The 14424-nt window shown below is 54.7% G+C and overlaps 1 protein-coding gene across 1 annotated transcript in view; it reads right to left on the minus strand.

Annotated features, from left to right (window-relative positions):
* ROR2 (receptor tyrosine kinase like orphan receptor 2) overlaps positions 1-14424 on the minus strand; it is a 65105-nt gene that overhangs the window by 42077 nt on the left and 8604 nt on the right. The window contains 1 exon segment of the mRNA XM_032595656.1: positions 4212-4289. Within this exon segment, the coding sequence (XP_032451547.1) occupies positions 4212-4289 (78 nt within the window).

The raw sequence follows: 14424 nt of genomic DNA on the forward strand, positions 1-14424 counted from the left end.
ACGTATGCTTTTGTAAATGTCACGACAATAACAGTGACAATGACAAAAATGCTAGTGACCTCGCCAGTAATAAGCAGTGTGTCTAATACGGCAAGGAATCTAAGCTCCTGGTATATATCCACTCCTGGGTTAGCCCAGCACCGTAACCCAGGAGTCCTAGGCCGGCTTCCGTCCGAACCCTGACGGTCGTTTGGCATGCGAAAACTTCAGGCGAACTTTCCTGGCGTAAATCACGTCTTCTGTGTTTTCTCTCCTACGTAGGCTTTTCGCTTGGGGGTCTTTCTCTGCCGATAACCACCACCAACTATGTATCTGTTAAAAACCGACTGCTGGCAGATGGCAGAGTATATCTGAACACAAATGCTGTCTACGCGTGTGCCTAATTCCCAGGTCCCGGTTTGCTCGGAAGAGACGAAGTGGTTCTCTCACCGGAGGACTGGCCTGCCAGCCATTTCCCCCTGCTGGTGATTTTATAGATGCTGGGGCGTCATAAATGCTAACCGGATTAAAAGAAAGAGCTCATAGAGTCCATTCAGCTACCGACACTTTTTTTTTTTTTTGTATGATTTAAGCCACATATGGCCAAATAGTGACACTCCCTGGAGTTCAGCAAAAAAAAAGCACACGGAACGACAAGTGTGGCAGGGCCAGGCCAATTCCTTCCGTCACGAGCGCGTGACGAGGAGGCCGGGGGAGCAGAAAGGAAGGGTAGAGTGAGTCCCCTCTTGTGCAAGAGCCGTAACCCAGGAAGAAAGAAAATCGCACTACAGAACCAGAGAATTGGGCTGCAATGACCGGCTGGGGGCATTCGCTAGGATCCTGTCCCCAAGGGGCCGCTGAGGTCTGGACGCCTGGGACTGAGGCACACGCGGATGGTCGCGCCCGGGAAGAATAACAAACAGCATAGGCCTCCTGCCACTGCTTCCTGGGTGAGTGCCGTGCGCTGAGCCCTCCCGTCCCGCCGACAGCTGGGGGTGCGCCGGCCACAGCGGGATGCTGGAGCCGCATCCGATCCCGGGGTGTCCTCCAGCCACACCAGGCTCACGCGGCTGCTCTGAGCAGCTGGCGGCACCCAGGCGGCCCCCACGGGGAGAGGGGCCCAGCTCGCCGTGGCCCCCTGCTTCCTTCCCACGGCCCAGGCACGGCGTGCACACACAGGCCCACACGTGTGCACACACGCCCACTTTGCCAGTGAGCATCTGCAGCCGGTGTTTCTGTGCCCCGGAGAAGCCAAGGCAAGCTTCCAGAAGCCTCAGCACTGCAGACACGAAAGCACGCTCCGTTTTCACACAATCACATGTGGGTTAACAAAAGCGGTCAGGAGGCAGTCGAATCCCAACCAAGCAGAGGGCCTTACAAAGCATGCGGCTGTGGGCTTGAGAAATTGCTCCCAGACCCAAGAAGGAGGGCCCGGATTCCCACCCAAGGCACTTATCCACGTTTGGAGCTCGTGGCTGGATGCAAATAAAAATTTCTGTGAACGTTCAGCCTACGGTCGCTTCCGAGCCTTGGTCAGCAAATGCGTCTCGCATCCAGGCGGGCCCGAAGGACCTTTCATCTTGCAGCTGTGACAGGCCCTTCTGGCCCCTGGAGACCCCGCACCCTGCACCTGGGGGACAGGTCTGCTGTAAACACGTTGCCCCCTGGGGAGTCTGGAGTCTACGAGGGGAGTGCAGGTTAGAGTTCGACTCTGACTGTGGCTGTCCACTTCTCCTCCCGCCCACCGCCCCCTCACCTCTCTCTTCTCTGCCCCTCACCTCCCTCCCACCGCCCCTCCCATTTCCCCCCCATCACCCTCCAGACCACCAAGGCAATCTTTGCACAGCCATCAGGCTACACCGTGTCCCAGGCCAGAACCTTGCACAGTGGAAGACGGCGCTCAGAATAAAACAGAACATTCTCCTGCCACCTAAAAAGCTGTATATGTCCTACCCAGGGCTGCCCAATATAACTTTCCGTGGTGATGGAATGTTCTAGATCTGTGCTGTCCATCGTGGTGGCCTTTAGCGCATATGGCCACTGACCACTTAAAATGTAGCTCTGAGAACTAAGGAACTGGATTCTTGATTTTACTTAATTTTAATTGATTTAAATTTGAAGACCCACGCATGGCTTGATGGCCTTGGGACTAGGTCATGTTGGTTTAGTCCCCTGACCCTTCTGACCTCAGCTACCCAACCCTTTCTCTCAGCTGCCATTTGCATAGGCACTGCCATGCCTCAGGACTCCCCCGTCTTCGCCAGCTCTTCGGATCTCAGTGTAACATCTCGTCCTATGCCAAGACGCCCTTCCCTTCCTTCCAGATCAACACAGCCCTGTCTCTTCCTTCCAGCTACTCTGTCGAGCATTCAGGATTCTGACTCCCCAGTACGGGGAAACGTCATGAAACAGAGACCACACGGGATGGTGTCGTGCTGTTTGGGTCACCAGCGTGTACCTGGGCCTCACGCAGCAGGGGCACAAAGAGACGGTCAGGGAATGTGTGTGGACCATCTGGACTGCAGGCTAAGTCAGCCTTCTGAGAAATGTTTCACCAGGCCCAGCATCCAGAGCACAGGCCTTGCCCCCTGGGGACACATCCTTATCCTGCTGGAGGTCTGCAAGCAGCCCGTGTCCCCGTGAGGTCCCATCGAGGTCCACACACCAGGCCCCACCAAGGGCAGTCACCGCTCCACACGCCCTTGACTGAAATGACTGGCCTGTAAGCAAACAGCACACACTGGTGAGCGTTCTGGGACGCGGAGGGAGCTCAGCACCCCGTAGGACCCCGGGAAATCTCTCGGGACCTGCAGGGACAAGCCGGCCCTTAGACTGAGGCCAGGAGACTTGGGTCCTAGCTGCTCAAAGCCCAGGAGACCCAGCTGCGGACACACGGAGGGGCGACCTTCCTGAGGGGACGCGGGACCCTCAACATACGGCGGGCTAAGAAATGATTATGGATTCCTGGTCTTTGAATAATTAGGAAGAAATCAGGCAGAAGTAGAGCGGATTTTTTTTTTTTTTTAGCATTCTCATTTTTTTTTTAAAGTTTACTCATTTTATTTTATGGGAGAGAGAGAGAGCCCGTGTGAGCAGGGGAGGGGCAGAGAGAGACAGAGAGGGAACCCCAAGCAGGCTGTGTGCCGTCAGCACAGAGCCCGACGCGGAACTCAATCCCACCCACCAGGAGATCATGACCTGAGCCGAAAACGGAAAGCCAGACGCTCAGCAGACTGAGCCACCCGGGCGCCCAGAGTGGTCGCTTTAACAGGCAATCGTCGGGCACTGAATTGCGTCTCCCCCGAAACGCACACGTCGAAGCCGGTGCCCAGTGCGACGGGGTTTGAAGGTGGGCCTTCGGGAGGGGTTAGGTTAGATGAGGTCTCGAGGGGTCCCCACGAGGGGGTCAGTGCCCCAATGGGAAGAGGAGCCGGAGTGCTCTCTCCGCCACGTGAGGCTAGAGAGAGGGCGCCGTCCGCAAGCCAGGAAGAGAGGCCTCACCCAAACTGACCTGCTGGCGCTCTCACCCTCGCCCCCCAGCCGCCAGGACGCTGGGGAGTGCATTCCTGCGGATGACGCCGCCCACACGTGGTGCTTCCTTACAGCAGCTGGGCTGGGACGGCGATCAAGGCGACAGGGTGACAAAGGGCTGAGCGGGAGGGCGGCCACCTCCCCGAGGAATCGGGCTGTATCGGAAGAAACGTGTCCCATCCACTCACGCTACCAACCCAAGATGCCTGCAGAGTGCACCTCGGGAGCAGCGAGCCAGACGGTGACCTGTGGGGGAGGCTGAGGCACGAGACAGACCACCCGCTCCTCCGTGAGCCACCCGCTCAGGCGGGACGCCGACCGGCTCCGGACGATTTCAGGGAGGACCCCAGGAGACCGCCACCCGTCAGCAGGTGACGGCGGCCCAGCAAAGAGTGCAGCTCCTAAGGGTCTGCTCAGCCCCACGGGGCTCCCCACAAGGCCCCTTCCCCCCCTCCCGCGACCATCTGCCCGCCACCTGCCAGCCGCCACCTTCCGACCGGCTCGGACCAGCCCTCGATGCCCCCACGGCTGCCGAGGCAGGCACGTCGCCACACCCATCAATGGGGCAGCACCGGGCCACGGGCACCCGCCACCCATCCCAGCAGCCACGCCCTGGGTACAGAAGGCACCCCACGCCTCTCCACGCGGGCCCCCGAGAACGCTTCCGAACACCTGCTTCCAAGAACTCCTCACTCTTTTACCTTTCAGAGTTGGAATAGGGTCGTCCTGTCCAGCCAGCTCTCCCAGAGGGTCATTCGGGTCCGGAACCTCCATTTCCCCTGGACGAAAGAAAGAGCACAGCACACACATCCGTGAGGTTTACTGCACGCCCTGTACTCTGCTTCTCGTGCAAGAACAACAGTATTCTAGCAAAACCATCCACTGTGTACAGAAAACCTAGGAGGACAAGGCGCTGTGGGAGCTTCTGGAAGGCTCTGATCTGGCATTGCAGCAGAAGGGATTCTTCAGGTTGACCCCCAGGGTGGCAGAACACACAGACGAAGCACACGTGTGACCGAAGCCCTGAGCGCCATTCAGGGAGGGACAGAGATTTGAACACGGGCTGGCGAAAGAGAACACCTCGGTCGCCAGAGTCTGCAGGTGGCCCTCCGGAGACGGGCCCTGGAGATTGTGAATAAATTCGGAACCGGGGTGTTACAGGCAGCGTGTTCCCCTCCTGGTCCCCCCGGATTCACTGGCAGCCAGCGGCCAAGGACGGACCTACCTACAGCTGTGAGGACAGAGGTATCTCGTCCTACAGCTCTAGCAACCCACCCTGTAGAGACAGGGTCACAGCAGGCGCAACCACTCCCAGGCTCACCCCCACCCAGCGCGGGGGCAGATCTGGTCCGCCTAACCCGGAAAACCACACAGAGCCGTGGGCCCCTGTTCCCGGGTCCCACCAGTCGGGCTGGGAGGGTGGGGTAGAAATGGTGGCTCTGACGACACATCCGGATGGATCTGGGTCTGTGACATCAAAGCCTAGCATGGAATGGGACACACGTGCCGAACGTCACGCGGCTTAGAAGGAAATCTTGCCCTGCTACACGTGGATGAACCTGAGGGACATTATGCTGAGGGAAAGAGCCAGACACAGAAAGACAAATAGTGTCTGACCAGTGAGGTCCCCAGAGGTGTCCAATTCATAGGCAGAAAGCAGACAGGGGGGCGGGGGGGGGGGAGGCAGGAGTTGGTGGTTTAATGGGGACAGGTTCTGGAGATGCGTGATGATGGCAGGAGTACAATAATGTGAGTGCCGTTAATGCCACTGAACCCCGTACTTAAAAATGGCTAAGACATGGGGCGCCTGGGTGGCTCAGTCGGTTGAGTGTCCGACTTCAGGTCAGGTCATGATCTTACGATCCATGAGTTTGAGCCCCGCGTCGGACTCTGTGCCGACAGCTCGGAGCTTGGAGCCTGCTTCGGATTCTGTGTCTCCTTCTCTCTCTGCACCTCCCCTGCTCACACTCTGTCTGTCTCTCTCTCAAAAATAAATAAACATTTTTTAAAAAATGGCTAAGACGTGTAGAGGTTCCTCAAAAAATTATATCACTTCTGGTCCAAACTCAACCACACAACAGACGCCACGCTCCATGCCGGCTTCCGTAAAATGTCCCCCATCGATCACGCGTCCTTATTCTCCAATTCCCCGTATCGCTCAACGTTCCCCAGGGGACTGTAAACAGCGGTTAGGCCATCCCAGCATTAGAACCTAGACAGAATCCGGGGCCCGGGCAACACAGACACAGGCAGAAACCGGGCAAGGCAGTCCACGGATGTGTGCTGAAGAATTAAACTTGAGTTGGGTTGGAAATTTTCAATTGGCATGTTATACATGCCATCACTCAGCGCTGTGTAAATGCAGAGAGACCACAGGAAATCAAACACACTTGTACTATATACACACATCTGAAAGAGGCATAAAAATTATTAACTGCTTAGAAATTGACAAATGGTGTGAAACAGTCAAATAAATATACACCCTGAAGAAAAATAAGCACTATTAGCCCAATTCTACCGCGGAACAGATTCCCAGCTCTTCCAAGGTAGCTTTCTGTTTTGCGGCACAAGGTTTCCCGGCGCGTCTGAGTCACGGTGTCCCGTGCGAAGGAGCCGGAGGCGGCCCCGATGCTTCTGCTGACTCTCGGGTCAACCTCACCCACCCACCCACCCAGACCTGCAAAGTCACTGTTCACCGCAGAAATGCTAAGACTCTGTTTGGACAGGTTGTGATGGTCAGCACGGAGGCTGCAACTTGACTTTTCATCTCTTTCGGCCTCAAGCTTTGCCTTAAAAAATAATTTAGTAGGGGCGCCTGGGTGGCTCAGTCGGCTAAGCATCTGACTTCGGTTTGGGTCGTGATCTCGCGGTGAGTGAGTTCGAGCCCCGCGTGGGGCTCTGTGCTGACAGCTCGGAGCCTGGAGTGTGCTTCGGATTCTGTGTCTCCCTCTCTCTCTCCCCTTCCCCCGCTCACACTCTGTGTGTCTCTCAAAAATAAATAAACATTTAAAAAATTTGTTTAAATAAAAAATGACAGCAAGGGTCACATATGTGAATAAAGGCAGAATATGGCCCATTACCGTGGTCCTTAGAGCTGACACCCTAAGTTTCCACAGAACGGGGCCCCGTTGTTGCTTCCTGAGAAATGAGGACCCCACTGATGGCCTGATATTAAAAACTGTCATTCTCCTACAGAGCATGAAGTCGGACACAGAATGGTTGTCCTCACTGAAAATGCTGCACGTCCTAAAATTTAAAAGCCAAATGGAACAGGTGCAAATATGAACTTGGGGAAAGGAGACAAGTGGGTCCAGCATTTCAGCAGATGCCAACAGAATCTCTCCTGGCCCCCCAAAAGGTTTGGAAACACCCCAGAGGAAAAACACAAAACAAACACAGGCCAGAACCAACAAAACAATTACAAAAACTACCACACACACACACACACACACACACATCCAAATGTCACTGTTGCATAGCCAGAATTACAAAGGTAATTTAAAATTTCTTCTTTTATTTTATTTTTAAACACCTCTACGATGAAAAAGCATTGGATTATTAATCGATGTAATTCACATACCACAAAATTTGCCATTTTAAAGTCTACAGTCCACGGGCGCCTGGGTTCAGTGCCAGGCTCTTGATTTCTGCTCAGGTCATGATCTCACAGTTTGTGAGTTCAAGCCTCACATCAAGCTCTGCGCTGTCAGCACAGAGATCCTGTCTGCCTCCCTCTCTGCCCCTCCCCTGCACATTCTCTCTCTCTCTCTCTCTCTCTCTCTCTCTCTCTCTCTCCAAAATAAATAAACTTTAAAAAGTATCTAAAAAAAATCTCAAAAAAACTAAAAATAAAGTCTACCTTCCAGTTCCAGCGGGTTTGGGGATATGCACAAGATTGTGCAACTGTCTCCACTATGTAATTCCAGAATATTCCATCGCCCCCAAGAGAAATCTTGTTCTCATCGGCAGCCCTCCCCGTTCCCACCTCCCCCAGGCCCTGCAACCACCAGTCTGCTCTCTGCCTCTAGAGCTTTATGTTTTGGGCATATTATATAAATGAAATCACACAACATGTGGCCTTTTGAACAAACACCAATTGTATGACTCTTTCTGCTTTTTGATATTATGCGTGGAAGTGCACACAAGACCCGAGGTGAGTACAGGACAGTAGGCTGGAGTCACCGGGATTATGGATGCCAAGACGGGTCTGAAAGTCACCTGCCAGGCCACCAGCACACGTCCACACGCTGCCACGGGAAAGGCGGGGCTCCAGGGCTCTGGACACAGGGCACCAAGTCGGGGTTCAGCACCGCCAGCACTGGAGCTGGTCTCTCTTGCTTGCGCCCTGACTAGCGGGTTCTCCTGCATGTCACTGCTGCTGGCTGACTGACCTGTACCCACCTTCCTAACTCCGCACACTCCCTTGGTGATCCCTGCCAGCCCGGCTGGCCGGTGACAGTCCCCGGCGGTGTGAGCCCCGTGACATCTCCCTGATGGCCTGCTCAGCACCTCCTCACACAAAGTCCCGCTTCGGGCTTGCCTGGTGCTGCTGCCCTCGCCTCCGCTGGCCATCCGACAGACAAGGAGACCCGAACAGGGAACAACCTAGGGGAGGAGCCCCGGCTGCCCCAACGCCTCGGGACTTAATCCTCTTCTGAAATGGAGCAAATCACATGTCTTTCATTTTGGTAGAAGGCTACAGGGCGTGCTACGAAGGCCACACGTGTCCATCAAGGGCGTGGAATTTCTGATGCTCTAACTCTCCTGCACCAGACGTGGGGGACTTTCACTGTGAAAACCCACGCAGGGAGACACGTAAGGCCACCGGAACACAAACCATCGATGGCCTCAATCAAGTAAGGGGTTTATTAGCTCCTTAATTGTTTGTTTGATGTTTGAAGAAGAGAGAACATTTAATTTGAAACCAATTGAAATGTGGCTGCTTTAGTGCAAAGACACATTAATTGTATAGTTTGATAGTCAAACTATTATAGTCAAAATTATACTTTGGTCAAAACTATAGTCAAAATTATACTTTAATGCCTAGAAGCAAAGGCTGAACACAATGTGATAATAACCCTCCCGGAACATGGGATTCTGGAACAGAAAAAAATACATTAGGTAAAGTCTAAGCAAAGAGGAACGGTATGGATTTTGGTTAAGAATAGTGAGTGGCCGGGGCACCCGGGTGGCTCAATCGGATGGGTGTTCGACTCTTTTTTTTTTTTTTTTTCCCAACGTTTATTTATTTTTGGGACAGAGAGAGACAGAGCATGAACGGGGGAGGGGCAGAGAGAGAGGGAGACACAGAATCGGAAACAGGCTCCAGGCTCCGAGCCATCAGCCCAGAGCCCGACGCGGGGCTCGAACTCCCGGACCGCGAGATCGTGACCTGGCTGAAGTCGGACGCTCAATCGACTGCGCCACCCAGGCGCCCCTCGACTCTTGATTTAAGCTCAGGTTGTGATCTCGAAGTTCGTGGGATCGAGCCCCATGTCCGGCTCCATGCTGACATCGTGGAGCCTGCTTCGGATTCTCTGTCCCCACCTTTCTCTGCCCTTCCCCCACTCATGCTCGCTCTCTCTCTCTCTCTCTCTCTCTCTCTCTCAAAAATTAAAAAAAACCTCTCCCTCTCTCTTTCCCTGCCCCCACCACATACCCTCTCTTTTAAAATAAATAAATAAACACTTTTTGCAAAAAGAATCAGTCAATCGAGGCACATTTGCTGTGACAAATGTCCCACACCAACGTGTAAGATTTAACATCAGGGGAAACAGGTGCGTGGTGCAGAGGAACTCGATACGACCTTCACAGCCTTTCTACAAATCTAAAACTGTCCTCACCGAAGAGCTTACTCAAAAACACTTACACATCCCATCACACGGCTTAAGCCCATAACCAAGGCTCACGGATAGAGAAGGGCTGTAGGAAAGATCCTATCTCCAAACACCTCGCATTCTGGATCACTGGATACGGCCCCAAAGCCAGGCATGAACAGTAGATTCAGTGTCAGGTGTTCAAAGAGTCCACAGCAGGCCAGTGACTACTCAGAAGTTAAGTGAGTTAGGTGTGGACCTGAATCCTACGTTATTCATCAGGCGTGGTGACGTCAGCTGTTATTCAGGAACTTAGGGCATATTCTGGGCAGCACTTATCAGTGCCCCGCACGTTCAGGGCTGAACTGACCGGCGTCAGAATGGCCTGATGAAAACATTTGATGCTGGTATTTCACGGCACACACACGGCCCACACGTGGGAAAATGCAGAGCGATTAGGAGCCAGGCACCAGTCACACACACACAGAATCTTCCACAGACCTTCTCTCAACACGGGCCTCCAGCGTGACGTCCTGATTTAGGGCGTCCGTAAGAGACGTTTACGTCTGCAAAGCAGCAAATGGGTCTGTGCTGATTTCCAGGCTCTTTCTGTCCTATTAAAACCCCAGCTTTCTCATTAGCAGCAGAGACACTATGAAGCAAGAATTTACTAATGAAGTTCAACCCACGCCCTCGGATTTGGGTCCGTGGTGCTATTTTGTTTGCGATTTGCGTCTCTTAGAAAGTGTTTTGTTATTCATACTGTTTTCATCCTTGCTCCCTACCTGTTGATCTGAATCGGTACACGTGCCGTGATTTAATTAGATGTAGTTTCTGGAATATCTGGACAACTTCAAAGCAGGCTCCTTTTAATTAGTGAGGCTGCCTTATGCACCGAAGCTTGGCATTCTTGGATCTGGTCATCCTTGTGAAAAGGTATAATTTCCAGGATATGAGAAAGAACAGCAGTCAGGGAGGGCCCAGAAAAAGCCCACAGTCTGCAGGGGTGACCGTGGTGCAGAACAGGAGCCTCTGGAAGGACAGGCCCGGATTTTACGAAGAAAACTCAGACAGCACACCCGTTTTCGACGGGCAACGTCGGCCGTGCATCCAGCGCAACCCCTCAGCTGAGCACCACGTGCAACCAAAACCATCCGTGACGCTGGAAGAGCAAGAATGGAGGGAAAGAAACTAACAACCGGGAGGGAGCGCGGTATATGGTCCTAAAAGGTGCGCCCGTTAGCCTGGGCGTTCGGCCGGAGAAGGTACGTCCAACAGTAAGAAGATTCCATAACGTCTCTGGGAACACGCTGGTTAAAACGTCGCAGGCTGTGTGTCTCCAGCCAGAAAAGCGCACAGCGGTCAGGGTGAGCGGCCTGTGCCTAATCGCCGGCCGTCTTTCTTCTCACTATTGCTACCTCGGGGTTGAGTAAACATTGGTGGTGTTCTCCCTCAAGGGCTGGCCTGACCCTGCTTTGGAAACACGAAGTAAAACCCACCGACCTGAAACGGAGTCACCAGGGTCCCTCACCAACTTACACTCCGTTTTGATTCCACTTCTGCGGCAAAAAAAAAAACCCCGTCAAGGCCGCAGGTGAGTGGGAGCCCAGACCCAGCTGCTGCCCCGGCACCCCCTGAAGTGAGGGCTTTTCCACCCTGGGTCCCCGGTGGGTCCCCCGGACCCCCAACAGAGGCCCCGCTGTCAGGGTCCAGTGAGGATCTGGCCGAGGAGGGGGAGGGGCCGCTCGGGAGGCTGAATTGGGGTCTTCCGTCTGCCCCAATACCTAGAGCCCCCCGCAGAAAAGGAGCCAGCAGACATGCTGGGTATGTGCTCTGTTGCCACTGGGTTTCACGGACGAGTCTCGAATGTCGGCTGTCCCCCTGCACACGAGGAGTCGTTTCTTACCTCGAATCCCTAGATTTCATTAAAGGTAAAAAGAGGAAAAGACACCTTAAAACAAACAAACAAATAAAACAACCCTTAGTGGGAAAAGAATCCAGTCGTGCAGTAACCCATAGAAACAGAGGAAGTGACCTTCTAACTGTTTAAGGAAGGGATTTAAAGGCCTCGGCCACACGCGCTGCAGCCCTGGGACCCAGGCCTGCGAGACCCGTAGGCTGGCATGAGCGGGATTGGAGAGAACGGGGTCCGAGGGTCGGGAGAGACCTGCGTCAACCAAGAATCTATGTCCGGCTTGTGTGGCCAGATGCTGCTCTCGTCCCCAGAGGCGAGACTGTTCTCGTCCAATTGTTCTTTTGAAAGTGGGACATGCGATCGCCTCAAGTTCACGGAAATAAGCAACAAGACGGGGGTCAACGTCTGCTATAATCCAGGTGGTGGATGTTGGTTTTTTTTTTTAATTTTTTTTAACGTTTATTTATTTTTGAGACAGACAGAGACAGAGCATGAACGGGGGAGGGTCAGAGAGAGAGAGGGACACAGAATCCGAAACAGGCTCCAGGCTCTGAGCGGTCAGCACAGAGCCGGACGCGGGGCTTGAACTCACGGACCGCGAGATCGTGACCTGGCTGAAGTCGGACGCTTCACCGACTGAGCCACCCAGGTGCCCCAGTGATGATTTTGTTTAAAGGTACCTTCCGTATGAGCTTGCCAGCAACAATGCACCACAGCCTGGATGGCCAAATTGTGGAGGCCGAATTAGAGATCCCGATGCGAGCAGGGCTGGTTTCTTCATGGCCCCTCTCCCAGGCGTGCGGACGGCCGTCCCCTCTGTGTCCTAATCTCTCCTTATAAGGACGCCAGTAGCATTGGCTTCAAGCCCACCCTAATGACCGCATCTAAATTTAATTACTTCTGTAAAGACAGTATGTCCAAACAAGGTCCCCCTCTGAGATACCGGGGGGCTAGGACTGCAGCGCATCTATTCTGGGGGAGCACGATTCAACCGACAACAGGTAGCGTTCATTTGCCCTCATTGCCTCTTTAGAAGGAATGCGGATGTGAAAGCGGCTTTTGCGAGCGCGGGGTGCAGACGGACAGACAGGCCTCAACGAGACAGGAAGCAGGGGTTTGGACCAGGGTACAGAGGTGCATCTGGGGGACCCGCCCACAGCCCGCTGATGATTCTAGCACCCTGGCTGCTGCCTCAGACACCTTCTCTCTTGTACGAAATACACCCGTGGCTGTGCTCCCCCAGACGTGAGTCAGGACAGGGGTTCTCCGAGCTCCACGCACCCGCGATTTCCAGCAGCAGCTGTGACACCTTCTGAGCCCGCACCTGCCAGGTCCCTCCGCTCACGGCGCTCACTCACGTCAGCGCCACTGTGCCCGCTGGGCGGCAGGGAGGCCCGCAGGGAGGGGGGCGCGGGTCAACGTTTACATGGTGCCTCAGTTTACCCACGTCGTCCTCATAGCCCCTTCCCATGACCTCTGCATCAGGACCTTCTCCTCCTGCGACTGAGTGTCTTCCCCTCCCTGCTCTTCCGAAGGCTGCACCTGCAAAGCTCCTCCCTCTTTCCACCCTTGAGGGGAGAGGGGGCTTGGCTTTAAAAGAGCAAAACAGGGGCGCCTAGGTGGCTCGGTCAGTTAAGCGTCTGACTTCGGCTCAGGTCATGATCTCACTGTTCACGGGTTTGAGACCCACGTTGGGCTCTGTGCTGACAACTCAGAGCCTGGAGCCTGCTTCCGATTCTGTGTCTCCCTCTCTCTCTGCCCTTCCCCCGCTCTCTCTCTCTCTCTCTCTCTCTCTCAAAAATTAACTTAAAAAGAAATAAAAAGAAAATGCACAGAGCCCCCAAGATGTACCTTGTCAGGTCAGACCCCTCCCCGGGAAGCCAGTGTCACAGACCCGAGGACCGGTTTCCATCTGACATGCACATCATACTCGACGTGTCCAAGCAGGAACCCCGCTCTCCTCCACAGACTACTCCCCTGCAGCTGCCCCCCACCTCCTGAATTCTGACTCCGTCGATTCACAGGCCAAGGCCCCAGCCCCCCCAGTTGTGTCTGACTCCCCTTCCAGCCACATTCTGCGTCCAACCCGTCATGAAATGTCAACCGCTCGGTCTTCAAAATGAGTCAGAATCGATGCTGCCGGCCCCGTCCCACCCCCGCCTCGCCCCTGCCCCGCTGCTCACGCCTGGTCCCCGTTGCTCCTGGTTCTGCTGGGTCACATGACAGCCCCTGCATGGCCCACCTCCCCTCCAGAAGGGGCTTCACACACCATCACCTGAGACAGCAGAGGTGACCCTCGAAAACATAAGGCCCGGCGGGAGAAGCCGGACACAGAAGAGCCCGGATTGTATGACTCCGCTTACACCAAGTTCAACGAGAGCCCGAGGCACGTGTGGTGACGGAGGTCAGCAGCACCCTTGCGGGGGACGGCCAAGACGGAGCAGGACAGAGGTTTCTGCGAGGCTACTGGTGACGTGAGAACTGATGCACATATGCGTATTACGCCCACCCCAAGCTTACCGCGTTTCCCCTGGCGTGTTGGCTCCTGTAACACTACCTCCTTCAACGAGGCCCACCCTGACCCCTTCCCTCCACATCAAGCTCTCAGTCCTGCTGCCTAAAAACCACATGCTCGTTTATTCCTCCGTCTGTCTGCTCCCTGCTCAGCCCGGCAGCTGAGCAGGGATGGTTCATCTGGCGAACGAGTGAATGAATGAATGCTCCTGTGCTCGACACCTTCCAGCACCTTCCACCTGCTCTACCCTCTGTCCGCCCTCCATGCAGATGCACATGCACACGCGCCCTCCTGAACTCGCCCGGGCTCCTCTACCCTTCACGCCCCCTCTCCCCCGGTTAACAACTCCAGCCCCTTCTCCCTCTAGAGTTGACGTCTGTTTGTCCCCCGCCTGGAAAACGCCACCTGAGACCTCTCTGCTCCGTTGCTGGCTTGTGAGGCCACCCTCCCCATCCCTTGCTGCATTTCTCTCCAGAGCAATGCGTCTGTCCCACGTCAGCAGAGGGTGGTCCGTGGAACAAGGCTGCGGGTGATGGTCACAGGCATTACCTCGAACCCCGGCATGCAGGAAGCACCCCAAAACCCCGAGGACAAAACGCATGCTGGCAGAGTCGTGGGACCGTCACGCTCACGTTCCGGAAACCCTGAGGTTCAGCTCACGGTGTGAA

Source organism: Lynx canadensis, chromosome D4, assembly GCF_007474595.2.
Source record: "Lynx canadensis isolate LIC74 chromosome D4, mLynCan4.pri.v2, whole genome shotgun sequence".
Classification (NCBI taxonomy): domain Eukaryota; kingdom Metazoa; phylum Chordata; class Mammalia; order Carnivora; family Felidae; genus Lynx; species Lynx canadensis.